The sequence below is a fragment of the Fundulus heteroclitus genome, chromosome 7 (genome assembly GCF_011125445.2).
Source record: "Fundulus heteroclitus isolate FHET01 chromosome 7, MU-UCD_Fhet_4.1, whole genome shotgun sequence".
NCBI lineage: Eukaryota > Metazoa > Chordata > Actinopteri > Cyprinodontiformes > Fundulidae > Fundulus > Fundulus heteroclitus.
In genome coordinates this window covers 24,390,811-24,415,491 of record NC_046367.1, presented here as the reverse complement: position 1 = coordinate 24,415,491, position 24,681 = coordinate 24,390,811, and the positions used below count along the sequence as shown (strand labels likewise).

General features: G+C 37.4%; 2 protein-coding genes across 3 annotated transcripts in view; one reads left to right on the top strand and one right to left on the bottom strand.

Annotated features, from left to right (window-relative positions):
* The first annotated feature begins 4,528 nt into the window (after positions 1-4,528).
* dct (dopachrome tautomerase) lies at positions 4,529-9,322 on the top strand. The gene is made up of 8 exons (XM_012873224.3): positions 4,529-5,075; positions 5,157-5,456; positions 6,206-6,306; positions 6,386-6,552; positions 7,435-7,614; positions 7,727-7,862; positions 7,953-8,154; positions 8,917-9,322. Exons 1-8 carry the CDS (start codon positions 4,775-4,777, stop codon positions 9,087-9,089), a joined length of 1,560 nt encoding a protein of 519 aa, XP_012728678.2. The 5' UTR covers positions 4,529-4,774; the 3' UTR covers positions 9,090-9,322.
* A 364-nt stretch (positions 9,323-9,686) lies between these two features.
* The window catches only part of gpc6b (glypican 6b), a 137,984-nt gene continuing 122,989 nt past the window's right edge, over positions 9,687-24,681 (bottom strand). For both annotated transcript variants that reach the window (XM_036139239.1, XM_012873216.3), the window contains 3 exons: positions 17,044-17,180; positions 15,658-15,833; positions 9,687-15,027 (listed from right to left, as the gene is read on the bottom strand). In XM_036139239.1, the coding sequence (XP_035995132.1) occupies positions 14,822-15,027; positions 15,658-15,833; positions 17,044-17,180 (519 nt within the window). In that variant the 3' untranslated portion in view covers positions 9,687-14,821. The remainder of the gene's footprint in view (positions 15,028-15,657; positions 15,834-17,043; positions 17,181-24,681) is intronic.

Sequence of the window (24,681 nt, the reverse complement as noted above, 5' to 3'; positions counted from 1 at the left end):
GTTAATTTGCTCCAAACCTAAGGATGGAAACACACTTAATTTGGATTTTCCGTTTTGCATCATTTTAAAAGTTTGTTCAAAATTCACAAGACAATTGGATGGAAACAAGCTACTGTAGCACATCAGACAAGAGAGAAGAAATATATTACCCAATTTCCAAATTTTATAAATTGACTGTGTAATGTACAGGTGCTGGTCATGTAATTAAATTGTCATGAAAAAATTTATTTTTTAAATTTAATTCTATTCAAAAAGCGAAACTTGTATATTCATTCATTACACATAGACCAATATATTTCAAGTGTTTATTTATTTTAATTTCAATGATTATAGCTGACAACTAATTGTCAGGGTTCTCTTTTTTCCGTGCTCTACTCTGCTTCATGGGTGGCTGCAGTTGACGGGTGGGCGTGGCCCACACCTGCGACTCATCAAAGAGCCTTCGTCTCAGGCTTTAAAAGGAGTACACAGACAGCTGGAAGACGCCAGAGTGTTACCCCGTCGTGGTATGACTATGCCACTGATCTGTCTCCTGTGCTTCGTACCTGTGAGTTTTTGGAAACCCTGTTTTTGGACTAATCCTCTCTCCTGTTATTCTCCAGTTTGTCGTGTTTGGATTAACTCACCTGTGTTGGCGTCTCTGTAAGAACTCACCTCAGTTTGTCCATAGTCACCGGTTCGTCTCCATTCCTCTAAGCATCATGCCTGTTCTGTTCCTGCTCGTGTCCTGGTCCTGTTCCTGTCTGCCAGTTCCTGTACCCTTGCAACCTCTGTCTGGTAAATCACTCTGGCTTTCATCATCCACTTTTTGCTGCTTCAATAAACACTGGAAACTAGCTCTCTCTCTCTCTCTGTGTGTGTGTGTGTGTGTGTGTGTGTGTGTGTGTGTGTGTGTGTGTGTGTGTGTGTGTGCTGTGTTCTGGGTTCATCCAAGACAAATCATGACACTTCTTCCTGCAGTCGTTCCAGCTCTGACGTTCAGACCTCACCTGTTGGACACAGCGCGTGCTACCCCTTTGTTGAGCCTTGAAGTAAACATCTTAAAACTGTTTCTGTCTGTGTCTGCATGTGGAACAAAGACTTAAAAACCATGACACTAAAGAAAATCCCAAATTCAGTATCTCAGAAAATGTCAATATTGTGAAAAGGTTTAATATTGAAAACACCTGGTGCCACCCCCAGCACCTGTATATACAATTGTTATACATAGTGGGGTGTTAAATGCTTAGGGTTTTGGAATGTAAAAATGTAACTGTTTTACATACTGTGGCATTTATATGTTACATTTTAACCTAAAAATAAATGTTATAAGAAAAATATCCATACCATTAAAATAATATATTCCTAAATACCTTTTAACTCACTTTCAGGATTCGTCTTGGGCAGAAGTCTGTCAGCCAACATCTTCACTTGGCAATGTTTGACCTCTCTACCTTTAAAGCAGTCTCCAGTTGTTAGTATTTGAAGACATCTCATGTCCAACAGTCCACTTCATATTTTTATTGTTTACTTCTGAACATTTTGCTTCTACTCATTGGCATTTAATGTTAAACTGTAGTTGGTAATCCTTTTCAGAAACACTTTTTCCCCCCAGCAGAACCAATATCACAACTGTGACTATCTCTGATCTGTATATGATTTAACAAAAATAGCAATAAAAATTGGGCCTCGCCTGATGTTCATTCTAAATGAACAGTAAAAAAACCCAAAACATGAAAGTCCTTTTCAAAACCAAGAAGACACCCCTGATTGTATTTATCAACATCTTTACTATTTGCATATTTGATCTACAAAGGTTTTAGTGGCCATTGTACCAGGTGGAGAGGTTATTTTGGCACAAATTAGCCAAATGTATGTTTCACCTCATAAAAGAGAATCTGGTCAAACAAAAGTGCAGATTTCCATTGTAAGACTCTTTCTGCCTCTGACAGAGCCTCCGGTCACAACATTTCAGCAGTTCATCAACTGTGTCTAGAGCAGGGCGTGCACATGGCACAGCGGGTAGCGTGACCCATATACAGAGGCCTTAGTCCTCGACGCGGTCGACCCGGGTTCGAATCCGACCTGCGGTCCTTTGCCGAATGTCCCCCCCCCCCTTCCTGTCAGTCTACTTTCAGAAAAAAAGAGCCAATAGAGCCGCAAAGAATCCCAAAAAAAAAAAACTGTGTCTAGAGCAATTTGTCAAGTGAACTGTGTGTAAAGAACCAAGGTTATAAAAGTGACTACCACTTTTACATTTTGGAAACTCTGTTACACACCGAAATTGCATCAGCTGATAATGTTGGAAAAAAGAAGTGTGATAGGTGGTTGGAAAGGTATGACGTTTTAGATTGCAAGGATACCAGCCATGAGGAACGGAGCAAGAACATATATGTGCCCTGAAATATGGCCTGTCTGGCTTATGGGTCAGGTTGCTGTGCTTCCACGGACACAATATATCACTTATACATAAAATAACAACACAATAATCATAAAACATTATCTTGGATTTTGAAAGTCAAAAGAATTAAAAACAACAACAGGACATTTTCTTTGAATTGTGCTTAAAATACCACAGAGGGATCAAAGGATCATACTCTATCATTTCTTCATGTGTTTTCTCTGAACTGGTTAAAAATAAATTAATAAATAAATAAGGCTGTCCCGATACTGAGTACTTGATAAATTGGTACTTACAGATCACAGATATATAATTAAAACAACTGAAAAATAACTGAAAACGACTGACCATCATGGACGATGAATTTGGTTAGAGCTTCAGTTATCTTCTCTCCTTCCTTTTCTTTTGTTGAGTCAGCAAACAACCTCTTGGTGTGTAGCAGCACTACCTGGTATAGAGTGGCATCAAGCCTTTAAGTTGCTGCGTAGCCCAGCCCAGGAGGAAAATTGGTACCGTTCAGAGTATCAGGTTGCTTTTACAAGAACGAGTACCTGACGCTGATATCAGGACACCACCACAGTCCCATGACTGGCCGCTTCCTAGAATGCTCTAGGAATATGGACCACGAGTGAGAGGATAAAAGCTTCTGAGAAGGGTCTGACGAAACTTCAGTGTAGCAGTAAATAGATGTTATCAGTAAATCAAAAATATTCCAGTTTATGCCTCTGTCTTTTCTGATAAAGTCTGAGAAAAAGATTATTTTCCTCAATGACAACAGGTGCAATGTGAAAACTCCAATGACAGCCCAGCCTGTGTTAATTCTAGACATACCGATTAGATGACAACTTCTTGGCCATATAATGTTTGCATTTCTCCAACTTTGCACATCCAAATTTTCAAAATGTAAGTAAAATTAATCCCCTTTTTATTACTTCCAAAAATAGTGGTTTGTCTTAACATTTTGGAGTTTTTGTGCAGTTTAGTACCCTGCAGTTTAAAGCTGTTTAAATAAACTTGTAAGTTTATTTATTTTTTATTCTATCACATTCTTCTCTTATCACATGATGTTTCTCCCAGAAATATTTGACATTTTAGAAGAAGTTAAATTAGTTACACAATATAATCATACTTTAAGAATTATGCATCTATTTAGGAACTTAGTTAACAAATAAAAAATATAAATTTTGATAGAAAAAAATGCAACACAATTATTAAAGATACGTCGCAGAAATATCAAGTGCTTCTATTGTTCTTGAAAGAGTCTGGGGGTCGATTATTACTACAAAAGCATGTTGCAATTCAGATTTTTATCTTTAAATAACCTCACATCAGTGATCATTTTATTTCTTCAAAAATGTTTGACACTCAGTGGTTGTCTATTCCATAGAATCAAAATACATGAACGTAACAAAATGTAAGAAAAAGGTTACAGAGGTTATAATAATTTTGCTAGGCACCATAGGACATTGAAAATGTTTGTTTTAATATGACTTTTCTTTAGAGCATCTCGTTAAAGCTGATCTTTCTGACTCCACTGCCATTACTGGGAAACTGGGCATCTGACCTGCTATCATATAGCTGGTCATGTGCTCAGAGGCTGACTTCCAGCACAAAGCCCTCATCCCTACGTTGTCCGTCTGTTCTTTGTACTGAGCATGGTTTAGTCATTACATACGACCACTATTAACCCTCCATTTTATTGATTTTATAGTTCTGTATAGACCTAGGACACAAAGCCTAATCCATTAGGTTTTTAAGTCATCAATGTCCACTTTTGACAAGTTGAAAGGGGTGAAGAGCTGAGAATCAGTGGCTGAGATTAATGAGCTTTAAAAATTAAACACATTTCTGGATGAAAAGTAAAACCCCTTTCAGGACTCAAAATATTCTTAGAGGGGGCACTGATCTGAAAGCTGATTTTTATTTTTTATTTTTTTTTTGGTTCTTGGTTACGCCAAATGACTTGACCACAAATAACAACCAAACTGCACACTGTCTTCCCCTACTACGCATAAGTTGCACAGCATAATAGCCCCTTTAGACAGTTTCTTGGTATTCATCCAGATCTTGCTGCAACTCACAGCCTCGCAGTCAGGTGATCATCACAAGACCAATGTCTTAATCCTCCTCAGCCCTACAAAAGCAAGAATGCACATTAGAGGCTTTCTTAATCGGCATGCAACCAGCTCCAATTCAACATGATTTGGCTTTAAGTGCTGTTTCCACATGTTAACGTTATCTCTGGATTTAAAGATACACAGGAGCAGACCGTGGCTGAGTGAGATTCCACACTCCTTGGGGGCAAGGGGTGAACAAATTGACTGCCTCACAGCGACCAATTGATCTGCAAACTGATTTTTCTCTACTCACCGGAGGAAAACAAACAGGTGGAAAATGAGGGTTGTGCATGTTTTGGGGATCGTGAGTGCTTTGGGCATCGGGCTTCTCTGTGTTAACCCTGCTGAAGCTCAGTTTCCCCGAGCCTGTTGCACAGTAGAGGGGATCCTGTCCAAGCAGTGCTGCCCTGCTCTGAGCTCAGATCCTGCCAACGTCTGCGGCTCTCTGTCTGGCAGAGGGAGCTGCAGTCCGGTGCGAGTCGACTCCAAACCCTGGGGAGGACCCTACAGACTCAGGAACGTGGACGACAGAGAGAGGTGGCCCACCAAGTTCTTCAATCAGACCTGCCGATGCAACGGTGAGTGACGGAAATCTGTGTAAGCTGTTATTAACACCTTAAATGACAAGTTTTTTTAACAGCTGGTTTTCTGGGCTGCAGGTAACTTTGCCGGCTATGACTGTGGTCAGTGTAAGTTTGGTTGGACCGGTCCAAACTGTGACCAGAGAAAAACGCCTGTGGTGCGGAAGAACATCCACTCCCTTAGCAGTGAGGAACTCCGAGAGTTCTTGGATGTTCTGGATCTGGCTAAGAACACCATCCACCCAGATTACATGATTGCCACACAGCACTGGCTGGGCTTGCTGGGACCAAACGGCACTGAGCCGCAGTTTGCCAACATTTCCATCTATGACTTCTTCGTCTGGCAACATTACTACTCAGTCAGAGACACGCTACTAGGTAAATCAACATTTATATGTATATATTGTCTTTAGCAGTGTGTTTTGTTGCAAAAGGTGACAGAATTACGGTTTAGGTCGACAGGAAACAGACATATTTGAACATGTATGTGATTGGAGTATTGAAGCAAAGCATGACTATTGTTGTATACAGGTACACACTACTACTACTACTACTAAAGTTATTTAATCGTATTTAAATTCAAAAGAACATGGAGTATAGATTGTAACATAATACCAGTATTATATAAAACAGACAAGTAAAGGCAAAAAAACTCTGCTGCTACTCTGCTGTTATTTCCCTCTGGGATTATTAAAGTGATTCTGATTCTGATTATTAGTATAATTTCCTTCATTAGTAGATTATATTTAGTGTGTGAAAATTACTTGGTTTGCAAACATCTTCCTTCGAACGAATTAAAACAAAACTTGAGCAGTCATAAAGATTAACTCAAGATATACTTCACTGCTGGAGTATGCCCTTATTAAAACTAAGATTTTCATTTAACTAGCTACATTAATGTGCTCTGTCTATGATCTGTGCTTATATTTTATGACTGGTGCACATATTTTGAAGAATCATCAACTGTATTTGTATATATCTTTATCTAATTGGATTGGAACTGGGTTAAGTCCAAATAGTTTGGATTAAATTGAATTCTGTGTAAAAAGATATCAATTTGACCAATTAAATATAAACCTAAGATAATGTAACTCCTGAGTTTGTATAATAAAATGATTTCCCTGCAGGTCCAGGCCGCCCTTTCAAAGCCATAGATTTCTCACACAAAGGTCCAGCATTTATCACCTGGCACAGGTACCATATTTTGAGCTTGGAAAGAGAGCTGCAGGTAATGTTAAACGTCTGTCTGTCACACATAACTTCAATTATATGTAAATTGAAATAAATAAACACATCTTTTCCCGCAGAGACTGACGGGTAATGAGAACTTTGCGATCCCTTACTGGAACTTTGCCACAGGACAGAGTGAGTGTGATGTGTGTACAGACTCTCTGCTTGGAGGCAGGAACCCAGACAACCCTTTCCTCATCAGTAACCAGTCGAGATTCTCCAGATGGGGGGTGGTGTGCAACAGGTCAGCATGAGAAAAAGATAGAAAAAAATATTGTGCCTTGCAAAAGCTCCCGACATTTTGTCACGCTACAACTACAAACTTCAATGCATTTTATTGGCAAGCAGAACATCCAGTGGCAGGAGCTGTTACTGGAGTCTTTGATGACTTTTATGGAGAGGACAAGAAGAGACACAGTTAAGGCGTTAAAATGTTAGCCACAGCATGGCAGGTGCACTGTGGCTTCCAGATACCAGACATTAGGCACCCCATCAAGACAGATATTTACATTAAAACAAGAAAGGGTTAAAAAAAACATACAAAACATACACACACAACAATATCCTTAATCATTCTTTGCAAAAGAGCTAAAAAATTGGTTAGATTTGATTGAAAGGGTCATTAAACATCAGTTTGCCACAGATTCTCAATTGCATTTAGCTGTAGACCTTTATTCGGACTATTTTAACACATAATTATGCTTTGATCTAAGCTGCTCTATAATAGTTCTGTAAGTACAGGGTCGCTGTCAACCCCAGTAGCAAGTACTTGCAGCTTCTATCATTTTTTTCCCAGGATTGCCCTGTATTTAGCTCTGCCATATTCCTGCTATCTCTGGACAACTTCTCTGGCCCTGCTGAATACAGCATCTCCACAGCACAACACTGGCGCCACCTAGTTTCATCATTCTAATTCTGTTTTCAGGTTGATGCTAGTTAACAATCTCACACTTTTTGTACATTCTGTCAGTTGTGGTCTCACCTCACCTTTATTGAACTGCATTAAAGTTTGAAGTAGTTTCATGACAAGATGCAACAATCAAGATGCATAAACATTGTTCCAAGGTACTGACTTGAAATTTTATCCAGCACATTATAAAAAAGGTAACTTTTTTGTTTTGTCTAGTTTGGACGATTACAACCGCCTGGTGACTCTTTGCAACGGCACAACGGAGGGTTTCATTCAGAGAGGGATGGTGGGGAGAACCAACATGTCTCTGCCTACCATGACTGATGTCAGAAGCTGTTTAGGAATCAGAGAGTTTGACAGCCCTCCATATTTCACCAACTCCTCCTTTAGCTTCAGGTAAGGCTCACCACTTTGTGTTAGGAATGTGTTTGGAGGGTATCCCTTCAATGGAAATCTTTGAAGGGTTTGACAACCACAGTTTATTGATTAGCTTGCTAAATATGAACAGAAACGCACTTGAAGGGTACGAAAAACCAGACGGAGAACTGGATGAGACGGTTGACAGCCTTCATAACCTCGTCCACAATTTGCTCAATGGAACGAGCGCCTTGTCCCACTCTGCAGCCAATGATCCCATCTTTTTGGTAAGAATTCAGCTGCATGGCATAAAATCAAAGTAAAGAGGAAAATGCTCGCCAAATAACCACGCTCTTCTTGTCCTCTCAAATTTGAAGCTGCTCCATTCTTTTACCGACGCCATTTTTGACGAGTGGATGCGCAGGTTCCTTCCATCCAACGCCACGTACCCGGACGAGATGGCCCCCATTGGTCACAACAGGGACTACAACATGGTTCCCTTTTTTCCTCCGATCACTAACGAGGAGATCTATGTCACATCGGATCAGCTGGGATACTCCTATGCCATTTCGCTTGATGGTGAGTAAATACTGAGGGAACAAGTTAAAAAAAGGTTGAGGTTACATTTGTCTAAGAGGTAAATGTGTGCAGTACTCTAGGCCCAAAAGTGTCTCAATTAAAACAGAAGTCATTGTACAAACATTTATACATCTGATAGTTTAAATGATGAAAATATATATTCATAACATAAAGAAACACAGAAACTAATACACAAATAATTATTGAAATTTTCAAGGTAGGTATTTCAGTAGTTTATACATTTTTAAATAATAAAATTGAGATTCTAAAGTCTAAATTCATTATATAACAAAGCATGTATAATTGCATCTTTATTCACTCAGAAACATATTCCTCTCTTACGTTGAAGTCAGAAATTGGGGCTCTAGACATTACATGTATGTATAGCAGTTTAACATATGCAAGTATTTACGGTATTTCAAAAAATTTATCAGATGCAGATTGTGGCCCTTTTGGCCCTCCATACAGTACACAGTAACACTATACAGTTTTTCAGCCAGATTCAACCACTAAAAAGAGGATATTAACTTGTTTCTACACAATATGTCATCAATTTCATGCGTCACATGGGCACTACTTGGTATGCAGCCATTTAATTGTAAAAGAGCACGTTATTCAAACTTGTCCAAGATGAACAATCAAGCATTAGTTGTTCATGATGGCCTCCTTGGATGTCTAATTAGAGCTCGACTCAACAGACACAAACCCCGCTGAAGATATAAACCTGGAGATTTTCAGCGTTTTTCTCTTTTCTTTCAACAGATGCAGATGGAGGAGCCGTGTTTGTACTGGGTTCCACGCTGGGAGGTGTTTTTGTTGGCCTACTGGTGCTTCTCCTTATCTTTGTGCTCTACCTGCGTCAGCGGAGAAACAGAGGCTTTGAACCGCTGATAAGGGCAGATTTCACGAATAGGAAATACACGGAGGAGGCCTAGCCTTCACCTCTCATTCCTAAATGAACCCCAGTGCTCAAGCTTACCTCAGAGCAATGGAGCTGTCGGTGTATGATGTTAGAAAATGTACTGATCCTCCAAGTGAATGAAAAACGTCCTCTTCGACATTAAGTCTAACCTTAGAATAACATTTTTCTGGATCGTGTACAGTGCCCTGCAAAAGTATCCAAATGCTTTGAACATTTTAAATTTCTATAAATTCAAAATCAAAAAAAAAAAAAAAAAAAAAAAAAAAAAAACTATATATATATATATATATATATATATATATATATATATATATATATATATATATATATATATATATATATATATATATATATATATATTTGTGGATTTGACAAATATATTTGTGGATTTGACAAATAATAGTGGTCCCCTCATCAGTTTCTCCCAGTTGGGCTCCTCTAGAGTTACCACGAGCCTTTTAGCTACTTCTCAGGAAATGCTCTCCTTACCCAGCTTTGCCTTGGTAGATTTGGAGTTGTGCAAATCCATTCATTAATATTTGATAACCTGCATTAAATATCTCCACTACTCGGACCCCTCGGCTGCATTTCCTTGGGCTTCTTGGTGCTGTTTTTTTTTCCTCACAAATTTTCTATAGAAGAACTCCTGAGTGCTTTATTGAACAGCTGCTTCTATGTCGAGTCATATGCTTAGTGGAGCTGTTTACCAAGTATCAGACTTATGAAGTGAATCGGCTGCAGTGGATTTCATTACCAGAGTAATGGGGTTTAAATGCAAATGCATGCCAATTTTCAGACATTCATTTGTAAAAAAAATAAATAATTAAGTAATATTATACACCATTCCATAGATCTGTGTAGTATTGCATTTTTTGTGGTCTATCCGATATGATCTCAAAACCTTCATTGAAGTTTGTCGTTAGAATATTTCACATGTGAAAATGTTTAAGTAGTAAGTACAATGTTGCAAGGCACTGTATAATTGTAAAATCTTGATCCCATTTTTAATCCCAGTTGTTTTCTACAGCTTTCACAAAGTTGTAACAAGCAGAAATCTGTTTAAAAAACTTGATTGGACTTTATTCTAGTAATAAAACAGAAATGGAATCATGTTAACTGCACGCTGGAAATACATTAAGGCGTCTTTGCTCAACTAACTCAATCTGTGAATTAAAGCAAAAAACATAATGAGACTTGTAAAGAAATAATGTGATTCAGCGCTGAATTAGTTGTTGTTTGAACCCTTTTATTGCAAAAATATTAACAGTTTAATGATTAAAAAACATAAAAAGGGCATCCTGTGAGATCAAAAGACAGAATAAAGAATCATTTTCAATGACACACATTGCATTTTTCTTCTCCGTATCGTTGTTCTTGCACCGTGGATGTAAATGAGTACTTCGAAACAATAATGAACAGCTGAACAAATTTTCCTTCATACATTATGACGGGCAAAGCATAGGCTAATTCTGTGGATATGCACGCTCAGTTGGCCTGATGGTTGTGAAGCTGACAGGCTCTCAGGGAACAGACTGGTTTTGTCCGCGCCCCTCAGCGGTGCCAAGGCCTCTCACATTCTGTGTAAGTACGCTCTACTGAGGAGCTTCACCGAAGCATTCAGCCCTGTCCGGTCCCCACAGATTCTCATTTCACAGGTGACTGTGGTCGGCTTCAAGCCTGTCTGTGCTGCAGACATAACCATTCAAGCTTTCCAGATAAATTCAGGGAGTCTTTCTTAGCATTCCCTGTCACCAATGTGTTCTGTTTGCTGCTTGCCTCTCTTAATAACTCCCACACATCCTACAAGTATGGTAATATGTGTTAGTATGTTCTTTTCAGTTCTATGATTTAAAGTTGACGTTTTAAAATATTGTCTGAGGTTACTTTTCTTTTGCAACAGTGGTTCATTTAAATACTAAAAAAAAAGTTATTCAATTTGCACAGAAGTAGCATATTTTAGCATTTTTCTAAATGCGGTTCCAGCAGGTATGAAACAGCCAAAGGTATTTGGTAAATATTTGTATTCTGAGGACGCAGCGAAAGACATGATAGACCCAGTTGCTTTAAATGCATATAGACCTTACAGCAGTACAAGAATATAGGTTTGCTCTTATAGAGCAACATGAAGATGTGAAACACATTTTACTTTCATTATAATTCAGATTGAATATGGTAGTGGGTTGCTTTTAGAAATCTCCTGCTCTGGCTGACTGACTGTCTTTCCATTGGCATTAAAGGGATTTTTCAGATTTTTAAAGTGATTTCTGTTAAAGGGAACCTAATATGCCTCCTTTTAAACAAATCAGTATAGGTCTATTCAAAACATGTTCATTATATTCTTTGTACAAAATCATTCTCAAATAATGAGATTTCCCCTCCTCCGTTCCACTTGTTTTGAGCTCCTTTCAGAATGAGCTGTTTTTAGGGCTCTGTCACTTTTGTGCAAATAAGCTGTATGTGGTCACACCCCCAACTCAATGTTTACACCCGATAATGACTGCAAACAGCTGCACAATGGTACAGCTGTACATCTTTGACCCTGAGTCAGACCCAGAAGCAGAAGATGTGGAGCCTCCTGTACAACCAGCAAGGATGCAGCAACAGTTTCTGAATGTTAAGTTTCTAAATGGACACAGGGCCATCAGCAGCCTGTTGCTAGCACAGGCTTGTGCAAAATGACAAATCATGTTCATGCCAAAGAGCCATTGTACAGCACATACAGTGGTACAACCAGCTGATGAAGTGGGCGGGGCTCTGCTTGGATTGAGAGGTGAGGGCCTTGGTTCGCCGATGGGGACATAATAATCGGGAGGTTTTTGAAACAAAATATTGTTTCAAAACATTTACCAATCGCCGAAAAACGGCTAGATGCTTGTTGTAAGTGCTTGGACTCTTTCTAGAACAGTAGGGACCCAAATAAAAGTACAAAAATGTGCAAAAGTAAATTTTGTATTATAGTTCCCCTTTGATTATGAGCAGTCAATGATTTACCTGCATAGTGATAGCTTTCCTAGTGTCCTCATTTTGGTAAAATAGACTACATTTGACCTCCTCAGAGCAGTTCCACGATAACAGTATATACAATATCTATCATCCTTCATCCTTGACTTTAACAGCTTCCATTTAAGAAAAACAAATATCGGGAAATGGAAATGCATTTTAATAACCATCCAACAGTTTAATTTTGCACTAGATGGTTAAATTAGATGGATGTCGATTATTTATAATAAAGACTGTGTTGGTCTGTGGTCTATTGAAATTACCTTTCTATATAAAACTAATTCTGAAAAAGGGCTTTATTAAGCATCTCTGGACAGAGTAACTATCTAAAATAAAGTAAAGCAGAATAAAATGCAAAGTGCTTTTAAGTGCTATTTTTGTTTAATTGTTTTATGTGCATGAATCTATTCAAAAGCGAGTGTACGCAGGTAAAAACTTTTTCGATCTCTAAATGGAAAAGACATTTGTTACATCAGAAGCATGGACTGTTTCTTTGTGACATCTATCAGGACTCTGGTTTAGAACAAACTTTAGGTACTTGATGTAGAAAAAGTTACAATATCTCCTTCGCAGGCAAGAACTTGGTCATTGCCGTTTGTGCAGCTGTGCTCTGGTTTGCTATAGGCTCTCATGAACACATTTATCTCTAATTGTGTGAATTCATTATTAATGCATACTTATCTTCTCATTTTAAATCTAACAATAATAGCTGAAGGCCGAAACCATGACTATCTAAAAGGGGTAGATTGTGCTGAGTTGTTTGTGTACCCCAGATCTATTGGTACTGTGTCTGAGCGTGTAATTGGCTGGAGGAGAGTCCAGGTTAAGGTTTCTAAGTACAAAAGAGATGAGCAGAGGACTGAAGCTGCACCTAAATGCGTTTTGTCTCTTCTACCTGGTAAGTGTAGCCGAAATAACAGCAAGGATAATTTGCATGAGTAACGATTTTTCCAGTTGATGTACTAAAGCAGAATCAAGATTTTCCACTTTAGAGTCAAAGTTTCACGCTCATGCTGATCTCTTACAATTAAATCAGGGGATTTTGAGAACAGCAGCTTTGTTGTTAGCTTGGTCAAACTAAAGAGAATGACGTGGAAAACGCAAGGCTGCAAAGACTATGGAATTATATACTCAAGATGCTAATTGGTGTATGGAATTATACATAAAATCTTTAAACTGTACTGCTTAATGTTGTGAGTGTGGAGCAGAATATCAAGGCAGTGAACTACAAATATTTAATAATTCACTTTGAACCTGTGTAAATTGAAACTGAAAACCAGTTCTTGTTAAGGGACAACTTGCACCCCAATATCTGTATGGCTATGCTATATTTGCTCTCTTCCACAGTTTGTTTAGGGTAGAAAGGTCACTGTTATGGACCACCTACTACAGAAGTCTTCATAATGAATAGCTATAGACCTCTGAGTAAATAATCATCTCATGGAAATGTGAGGTTAGTTTAAAAATGTTATCTTTGTTTCATCAATTTAATATGCTAAGAGAGCTATCTACTGAAGGTAGGATATTGACTGGTCATAACCTCTCAGCAGAACCCCATTTACAAACAAATTGAGAAAAGCCCCTTATGGTGATTATGAAAGATTAGTAATTAACCCCTGCAACCACTTCCAGTCTGGTCAATTAATGATGAAATCTCTATGATGATTAGTATTTGGCCTTTTCTGAACTCGGAGTATAAATATTTTAAACTTTATAATATGATCATATTTTTAAAATATTGTCAACAAAGCTGTTTAAATGTAGAGCTATTTAACCATAACTTGGTGGTACCTTCGCTGCAGATAAAAGAAAAACAACTTTTAAGGAAATTATTCCAGGTCCACTGCTGAAGCTAAGCGAAGAAACTGGCATGGTATGAGAATATTTTGCAGATTATGGAGTTTGAGCAAGGCAAAGTATATTAAAAGTTAATCCTAACCCTTAAAGTCAGTATTAGCACAAGGCCACTGCTGAATAGATTTTGTGAATATCTAAATGTCTGCGCAAATTCTGGGTAAAACAATATGTGTCTCTACATGCAAAAAACAAAACAAACAAAAAAAAAGATTGAAATTGTAACAAAGAAACACAAATCTGCATATGCATTTATAAAAATACATATGAATTACCAGTAATTGTTTATCCTTCACAAATCAATAAATGGTATCATGTTATATTCAATAAAATTCTAACCAAAGTGGACATGGTTCTTGAATCCTATTTCACTTATGATCATCACTTCTTTAAAATATATTATCAAACATTTATTAAGCTTATTGTACCTCTTTAAGGTGCATAATTAAACCACATCTTTTTTCTTTTTTTTTTACATTTTGTTCAGACAAAAACAAAAACAAAAAAATCAAATAAAAATAACTCAAAGTGCATACTATATTTTTTTCCAAATGGAAACCTATGTTTATATTTGCCATATGTGAAAGAAATGTAAAGATTTTTTTTTTAACTCTCTGAAGCAGAGTTTGTTGGATCCGCATCAGTTTTAGAAACTGAAATGATGCCATGAAATATAAAGTCTAGGGATGGCACTGCATGATCTTTGGAAAAGTGGAAAATCATGATGTGGATGACCACTCTCTTTCTCAGAGCAGAATCCTGCAGTATCAAAGCGAGTAGCCTCAATGCTCTTTGCTTGACTGTAGCTCCAATGTGCTTGAATACAAAAACTGACGGAGAGGAGAGGAAAAGGAAAACCCTGCAGTCCATATCTAGCGTGTTGCTCCAGCATTATCTCCATTGTTGGTGCAGAGCTAGAGCTAAGAGAGCCAGCATGGTTGGCAGGGCTATGGAAGATGCAGAGAGCGGGGCAGAGTCCTCCACAGGCCCGCTCCGGTCAGCTTTCACCACTGGGGTTTCGGTGGCAGCACTGTACATGTCTGTGGTGCAGCCCTCTGTGCAGCCGCTCCCACTGCCTGAGCCACTGCCTTCATCGCCTGAATTATTAGAGCAGAGCAAAAAAAAAAAAAAAAAAAAAAAAAAACAACAAAAGGGCACATCAATGTACCACTTGGTCATATGCATTCAGATTTCAAAGTTGACCTTTATGTTTGTTAGAACCTGTAATGTGTATTCTTTATAGGTGGACAACTGATCAATAACTGTTTCTTAAAACATTTTCAGTGAATATCATTGCACTGAAACTGCTTTAGTTAAAGTCTTGACTGACATTTTTAGGGCAGCAAATGGGAGATTTCACAGTTTTAGTTAAATATCGAACACCTTATCCTTAATCAATACAGTAACATTTTTCATTAGAAAAGACATTGTTTTTACATGATTTATATTGTACATTTCTGACAGATCCTGTAGGCCAGGGGCGTGCAAACTTTTTGGCACGTCAAAAGCCCTCAATGGCCAAAAGAATTGAATTTAAAAAAAGTATGTTTTGATACCTGCTCTACAAAATCTGATAATTTTTAAAAAGATAATTATTTTGATTTTCTGTAGGGAAGGGATGTGTAAGGTTTCCCAGTTTTGAAGGTTATTACATAACAATCAATAAAAAAAGCTGCCTAAAGCGAAACAGAACAAGCGTTGGGGCTCATTTATCTCCAAAAGCTTACTTGTGTCTTGAAAGTAGATGTCATTGCCATTGTATGCATTTCTCAGCTTGTTGGTCATCACCCTCAGAGCCATGATCTGCTGACGGATCAGGGTGTCGGGTCGTGTGATGTCGACGCCCACCTCGGGGTTATTCATCTGATTTGTCAGGCCATCCTTTTGGACTTCAGGAAAATACCTTTATTGAAAAGACAACAAACAAAATGACATTATATTAAAGATATCACTCAGAAACTAATTTTGTCTGAGGCTTTAGGGCTGTACACAGCACCATCCAAGTGCTGAGAGGATAGATTAATTTCCCCCGTAATTGAAATTTGTGTGTGATTTTTATAAAGCAGTGGAAAATTGGCTCTTTAGGGTTCCAGCACGTTGGTGAAATGAGAATTTGACCCCAGTCAATATATAGACATTCTTTTGAGGTATTTCTCCAGAAAAAAAAAAAAAAGTGTGTCAGCTGCCTGTGCTCCTGTTGGATAAATAGGCTGTGGGTCGCCATGTGATGGGATTCCACAAATCACCTGACACAACAGCATTTGTTTTCCCATAAGCTGCTATCACTCAAGCTTATATGCACCCCCGAAATGTCACAGGATTTGAAAAAAGTAAAAAAAAAATAATTAAATTGTTTGTTTCTCGACTCAGTCAGTAGGTCGTAAAATAAAGACCCACGGGCTAGATTGGGAAACAGTGGCTTGCAAAGATGTCTTGAATCTTTACGCATTTTGTCAAAAATATTTTATTGGATTTTCAATAGGTTTTTATTTGATTGACCAACACAAATCAGTGTATAATTGTTAGGTAAAAGGAAAAAAGGGATAAACCAACTGGAAATTTGTGTTGCAGACAATTATGTTCGGTTCTGTTTACTCTGACACCTCAAAGGCATTGCCTCAGCAGGGCTAAACACAAACATTTGCCACACAGATTTTTTTTTTTGAATGGAAAACATTCTCAAAACCTTTTTTCTGTAAACTCCGTAACTATGAGCTACTTCATGTAGGTCATCATGTTGATTTGAAATGAAAAGGCTGAAGGCAGTAGGAGCTTCTTTTTCTTACATAAAGAAAGCGGATTAAGAGTTAACGCCTAGCTGGTAGGGAGAAAAGAAAGAAAAATGTATTGCCTAAAAACCAACAGTATAAATCATAGAACTCATACAATTATATGTCAAAGGAGCACCATAGTAATATAAGGACACATCCTTGTTTTAATTAAACAATTCAAAACTATGCCAAGCTCCCCCAACAATGCACTGCAATGAAACGGCTTGCCTCTTAATTCTAAGATCAGACTACTTAACGTCAGGCACGCTGAACAGACTTTGGACTTTTAAGTAACCTTTCTGTGTTAGGCTGCTTTAAGCTCCAGGGCAGCAGTCCCCTTACCTGCCCTTGGTGTCTCCATTCCAGCAATCCTCGTCACTGGCGTTTCCAGCAGTCACTTTGTCCTCCACACATATTGCCTCGGGCAGGCTCGACCAGAACTTTTTGGACAACTTCAGTTTCTCTTTTATGTCGACGACCTAAACAAAGACAGGGGCTCTTAGGCAAGACAAAAAGCAGGACTGGGCTACAGTAAAGCTTCTAAAACACATGCAAGAGCCTTGGTTTTAAAATTCTTCTTATTCTTCTCCATAATAATAATAATAATCATAATAAAAGGTGAGACAGACATTAATAAGACTATAAAATAAATAGATTAAATATAAAATAAAAATAACAAGAGGAGATAAGTTAACAAGATCTTGATTTGCAAGATTATGAGAAAAAAGGCATCTAAGCAAATCTATATTGGTGAAATGCATGTTTTTATGTAAAACATTTCTGAATTTACTTTTTCAATACAACCACAACAGCATGGAACAAACTAAAAATTTGAACAAATACTCAGTAAGTTTAGGTAAAGCAGACTTTGATTTGGAAAAAATAAAAATAAAAAAATTAATTGTGTAGAAGTAATTTTGATTTAACAGTTCTATATTAAGGGTATGTGAGAGCAAATTGCAAGGTGTGATGTTAGACCATGAAATCTGCTGGAAGCCTCAGGTTAGAAGTGTAAAAGAAAAAAAGAAAAAAAGAAAAGAGTCTTACAGCGTTAGGAAACCCAAGACAATCTAAAACAAGGAATGGTTGCATATCCTTCTGTACACTGTTTGAGGGAGGTATAATACTTTAATCACTGTGTGGAGATATAGGCTAACACATAAATAAACACACATCCACTATGCACACTATCAAAAAACAGCAAACCGTTACATTAACACAGGAGGATACGTTCAACCCCCTTATTTGATTTCATTTTTAAAGTCAAATACTTTAAAATTGGTAGATTTTTGGATATAACCAAATGGAAAACATATCACATAATAGCAAGGAATTTGTTTAGTACCAGAAAAAAACGAAGCAAAAACAAAATTCACAAATAATTTAACAAAATAAAAGAACTGATAAGTATGAGAAGCATGTTTGAGTGAACTAGTGCAACAATTATAAGGTGAAAATAGAATAATAGAATATATGACAGCTATGTAGATATAAAATTACATAGGTATTCATTCTTTATATACATTAAAGATTACTCTCACCCTGGCAGATTTAGATTTATAACTATTTTCAGTCAACCAAAATGTTTGTTTCTTATCATAAAAAAACGCAAGAAAACAATCTTAATGAGTACATGTTTGACATAAATTATAATTTTGATTCATGTTTTAATAAAAAGGCATATTTATATATTTTAAATACTGGAACCCAAATCTGCCAGAGGTAAAAAACAGAGGTAGAAATAATTTTGAGTTTAACAGTATATAATCATATTTACTGTATAATCCTGATACATATGAATTTAATTATATAGCTAATCATACATACATACATACATACATACATACATACATACATACATACATACATACATACATACATACATACATACATATCAGCTGTATATCAATGAAATGCAATCAATGAAAATGAGTTCTTTATATAGGTGTCTACAGTGTAAACCTGTATATATTGAGTTAAATGGGGTAAATATGAATCCTTCAATTCATTTTTACACAGGAAAAAGTTAGGTTTTATAGCAATTCTTAATGTTTTCCATATCAGCTTATGGGGTTTGACTGACGATTTATTTGTCAGAGAATATTTTCTATGCTTGTTTTATGATTAATTACATTTGCAATAAGGATTTTATTCATTCATTCACCTGCAACTATTCATATGAAAAGCCTTTCCAACTCTCTAAGTTTCCCGGTTAAGCGTCTGGGATTAAACTCACATCAAACCTCTTAGACTGCTTGAGTTCAACTTTTTCTTCCGTCAACTGTTGAATATTTGCATAATAAAAAAGTAAGACCATGCAGGCTTGGAGCAATAATTTCAGCTCGAATGTCAGACCTAAATGGTCCCTTTGCATCCCAGCCATGTGACAAAGTCAGATATCGTTCCCTGACTTAAGCCTGTTGAACTCAAATCTTTCATCAAACACACAGAATTTGACATATTTCACTGCAGCTGAAGGAAAGCGTGATAGCAGCAGGTTGGCCCCATTATCTTTTTCCGTCTGACTTGCTGTTGGCTTACATGAAATTGTGGTGAACCTGAGCAGAACATGAAAGGTGCTGCACTGACTGTGTGACGCCGCTGTAGGCCCCAACTCTGCTTTTGATGTGTTAATCCTGTCATACTGATGCCAAAGCACTTCAGCGGCTCTGATACTGCCCAGAGGGGTCAGGGCTGCACTCAATACAAGAGTTTTTTGACTGGCAATGTTTGACTAAACCTCGCACATTAAGTTTAGTTTCACAAATAACAGAGATCCGCAGCTTCACTCTGGCATCTGCCGAGGTGGGTGAAACGTGTGAATTTAATTGGGAGTGACTCCCATTTTAGCAATGCAAATATTTGATTAGCACATCTGTTAGGCACAGTTGCGGAAAATAGATAAACAGTTTACTTCTTTCAATTATTTACGCGCAGAGGGGGAGATGACTTTTATGTGAAGTGCTGACATAAAAAGATGTGTTTCATTGTAGGTTTATTATGCAAAAATGAATGAACTGCAGTCTTTCAAGCTTCTGAACAACAACAACAACAAAAAACTGTTTTAGAGGCTGCGTTTCAAAGGGATCCAACACAATTAATCCAAACATGTGGATTAACACAGAGTAGTACAAACATTTGATGCATGAAAACAATAAGAGGAGGAATTGCATAAATATACCTCTGGGAAAGGTCTGCCTTTCTTCAAATTGCTGATGGATTGAACTGTATCATCAGTGATGCAACGCACTCAAAGAAACACTAGATGGCGGTGTGTTGCTAAGAAATGAGCTAAAAGCAACATGAACGAGGACAGGAACTCATCAAGCTAATAAAAACTTGTCAAAGCAACAATCTTTTTGCTAATGGCATCAGACTTCAGCTAACCCTAGATCAACGGCATGACGCCGTTGTATGGGGAGGGAAACGGATCTGCACAAACGCATCCAACACGTCCTTAGAATCACAACAGCATCATTTGTCTTTGAACGTGGGGGAGAAGCTTATTACAATCAGCTATTACAGCGCTGACAGCTCTGACATCCTCATTAAAATAACAACAAGCATCACAGAAGACAACACCTCCCCCTCTCCCCTCAGACCAGGAGATTACTCTGTGTTTCCTTTCACTGATATCCTAACAAATGACTGTTATCAGGATAGGGTGATGCTGAAGATGGTTCTGTTCTGTAAAAAAGAAAGGCTATACGGCCGAAAAGAGTGTTCACCCAACAGTCGCTGCCTCTGGGTGAATCTCAGATTTTAAGAGCTATTTCTTCCAACATCTTTTTCTCGGTTTCTTCACACATGCAGAACAGACTTGCAGATATAAAGCATATACAGGTGTTTTTATTGGCCAGTTTTAATAAACAAAAGCATTTATTACTTTTACTGGCTGTAAACTAAACATTATATTGTATTAAGGTCAAACAGTAAATTCTGAGTTGAGATATTCCCTCTTTTAGAGTTGTCGGACACATTAGATTATAAAGATGAATTGTACTTCGCTGATATTCTGTGTAAAATTTCTGATCACTTTCAAACTTCATGGTCTGACTCTGCCGTCATCACCCTATAACTTGGTGTTTTCTCAACAAATGAGAAAGAAATGCATTTTATTCACATTCTCAAAAAAACTATTCTACATAAGAAATATTCATTTAGTGGAGGCTTATTGTTTTGTGATTACGTAACCGGCCGGAAAAATCCAGGCAAAAACACATTTTTATTCCCCATTGTAAGGTGTGGTCTAGTAAAATCTCCATCTACAGTGTAAAATAAAAACATACTGAGAGTGAAATTAGTTTTCTACTTCTTTGTTGCCTGTTAGCAACACAGTCAGGGCACAGTGTCGAACTTTTGGTCTGACAAACCATGAACATCTGAAGCACCGCAGCTCACTTTGGTTGTGTTTAACACACGACAACATGTCCACCTCTTATAGGCTCAAAAAGAACCCAAATAAAAAAATAGAACAATTGCAAAAAGAAAAGAACAAAAAAAAAAAAATAAGGTTTTGCGGGTGGTCTAGTTAAAGTCTGGACCTGAATCTGATTGAAATGCTGTGGTGCGAACTTCAATGGGCACTAGAAAACCCCGTGCTGAGTTAAAACAATTCACTGTAGAACAGTGGGCCAAATTTCCTCCACAGTGATGAAAAAAAAAAAACTCAGCCAGTTTCCCCACGAAGCTGATGGCAGTTGTTGTCGCCATGGTTGGTGCAGCCGTTTAAGGGAAAGCTATTTTTTTCTTAACAAATCAAATGATCATTCCAAAATGTTGCCTAGTATTGCAATTTGTTTAATGATTTCAAACATGAGTGTGGCAAAAAAGCAAAAATAGAAGACACCTGAAAGAGTTCAATCACTTTTCTCAGCACTATGCTCTTTTTTTTTTTTGGCTGTATCGCCAAGTCCTTGTTTTCTCCTTCCTGATCTCACATTAGTCTGTTTTTGCCAAGCGTGTTCTGACTGATTTAGTTCCCTCTGCTTGTGCAGCCCCTTTGGTCCGTCCTGGATTATCTTCTCCCTTCTAAGAGTCTTGTATGATTTTTTAACATTTATACACAAAACTTTTGGAACTGACAGCTCTGCTGTTCTCATTGTATGAAAGCACTGGTGATATATCATTACGGTATACATGGTGAACTAACTCAAGAAGGGAAGTTTTTATAACGCTATAATTATTATCATCCATTTCCCCCCTGCAAGCTAATCATAGCTCTCCATTAATTAACAGATGCACTTTAAATTTATGGTAAGCAGGTGCTTTACAAGAAAACGTTTATTGCAGACATATAAAATCCAGTTTGTTTTTTATAGATGCTTTTGCTTCTTGTGCCTCCTCTGACCTTAATTTTGCTGACATTTCAAATGACTATTTCTTATTAACTAAATAAAAAATCTATTTTGTTGTGCGTAATCAACAGTTAAGCTGATCAAGATGATGACTGGAAAGTTTAAGTAAATCTGTCCATCCTTTCGAGAGTACAAATAATGCAATACAACTGAAAACCATAAAGGATTAATAGTTGGAAAACAAAATTAAACTCAATGCCATTTATTAATAAGATGAGCAAGGATTCGGGCAAACAAATTGCATATTTTGTTTTATTTGTGTTTAAATTTGTTTCCTGCGTGGGATGTGACAAAACTTCAGCATACAAACAGAAGTATCCTTTAAAGTTGTTGTTCTAATAGTTTAAAAATTGAAATTCATCAGTATGCATTTTTAATGATAAAAGCTGTTCTAAAATGTGATGTTGTCCATTCCTTCTTTTCCTCTTTGGGTTTTTTCCCCCCACAAACTGAGTTTTCTTGCCTCCTGTCGTGAACCATAAATAATTTCATTGTGTTTTTCTCTTTCTGTCTACCTTCTAGCTTCGACTCCGCATGGGTTCCTTGTTGTTTCCTCGCTCTCTTTCCTTCCCTCTTTGTCTTTCTTATTTTAGTCCAAAGCAAAAGTGAAGGCTTCATGGCTAGCTGACCTGTGATCCCAGAGCAGAACTCCAATTCAGGGGTGATTTGGGAGTAAAACCTTGGATTTTCCTCCTCTGATCTGCAGGGTGGGCTCAGTCTGCTCTGTACGTTTTGCTGAGTTTTTTCTCACCGTCATATTTCTGTGCCCTCCTTCTTATCAGTACACATTGACTGAGCTACAGCATCCTCCGTATCAGTTAGCATCCCCAGTAAAGATTTACAAACAGCCTTAAAATAAAAAAAACGACTTTTTAATTACTGCTTCTATTGTAGATATTGGCCAGTTGACGTAAGAAGCCATTATCTTGTAACCATTTTCTCACATGGATCTTACACACATCTGCTGTATTTGACTGCCATGTTCTGTTGTCTTTCCCGTTTTGAAGAGTGGTTAATATAAATAAGTCTCTGTGTCACACTAGATATGTACACCCTAAGGAAACAGGAGGTCAGAAATGGCCTCTTAAACAGTTCTAGACTCTCAGATGAACTTATTTTGACTTAAATTGAAAAATCAATTTATCAGTTACAAAATGTTTCAATTACATTTATTTTAAATTGATCATTATTATAAAATTATACTATTTCTTATTGTGTGGTTATACGCCACACAAAGTAAAGGTACTCAAATAAAGTGTTGAATTGTTATTTCTTTTTACTGTGACATTATGCCTGTGTGACTGACATGGATTCATATCAAGGCTTTCAATGCATCTTTTCCAGGGGCACCAATAAATTTGCAGGAACCTTTTTAGGTTGCTTATTGCTTTGTTCATTTCTTTCTTTCGGTCAGAATAAGGAAGCCAACAATTTTTTTTTTTTTTTTAAACAGACCTCAAAGTTCCTACATGTTTCTCACGTGAGTGCTCCACAGTTTCCCAGACTTAAACTACTCAAAGTACTTTAAAACAGACTGTATCAGCCTATTTTGAAGTAAAAATACAAATGTCCACTAGAAGGTTATGACAGATCATCAAAAGGTATTCAGATTTATTTTAATTAATTTAATGAATGTGTTTGTGTGTGTGTGTGTGTGTGTGTGTGTGGGACTAAGGTGCCAATTAAGTTTAGGTTATGCGTTAGGGTTAGGTAAAGCTTAGAGGTAGGGTTAGGCCACATAAAAGGTTTAAAATAAATGGAACGCAATCAAAGGTCTTCATTTTGTAATTAAAACACGGATGTTTGTGTATACGTGTCCATGTGTATGTATGTGTGTGAAAAAAGGACAATGGGAAAGAAAATAAGGTATGAAAATGCTGATATCTTTCCCATGTTTATCCAAACCTGGAAAACAAACCAAATCAAAACTCCCACTTTGTCACTCTGCATACAGACATTTAGCACAGCGCATGATGGATACATTGAGCGGTAAGCAGCACCTACAATGATAATGTACTCCATTAAGGCTCACACAGATTACCGCTCTGCCCTCCAAATACAACCACATCTTTAAATTTGCTTGTTTGACCAACAGAATCCACAATGTGCAGGAGTGTTTACTTGCCGTAAAACTAATTAACTAACCTAAATGAATACACATCCGGAAAATGTTTACAGAGAGTAATTGTATCTAAAAAGAACTGCATGAGTCACACAGATAATTGAGTTAGGAGGCTTGAAGGCTTTTTGTTTGCATGCACTTTAAGTATTTCTAAAAATACTTCCTTAGTGTATCTAGTAGATGTAGTGAGTTGTTTGACAGATGATGCACTTCAGTGTCTGGAGGCCGCACCAATCTTTCATAAAATCCATTGCGACAAATTGCCTTCTGAAGTCATTCCTTAAAAGAACTAATGGAAGCATTGTGATGGCTATACAAGCAATCCTGAAAGAAACCCCCTTGGAGTTATCAGAGGACTTGGGGTTCACCTTCAAGCTAAACAAAACCCTAAACATAATGTCAGATCTACAATTGGACTGGATCAAAACATAATCATGTGTTAGACTGTCTCAGTCAAAGGCAAGACCTAAACCCGATTGAGAATTCATAATTAATTATTGC

Bases quoted from the DNA above. Each gene is read 5' to 3' on its own strand.
- dct (XM_012873224.3), top strand. From the start codon at position 4,775: ATGAGGGTTGTGCATGTTTTGGGGATCGTGAGTGCTTTGGGCATCGGG. The intron at 5,076-5,156 runs GTGAGTGACGGA...TCTGGGCTGCAG, and splicing joins TCAGACCTGCCGATGCAACG to GTAACTTTGCCGGCTATGAC. The intron at 7,615-7,726 runs GTAAGGCTCACC...AAATATGAACAG, and splicing joins AACTCCTCCTTTAGCTTCAG to AAACGCACTTGAAGGGTACG.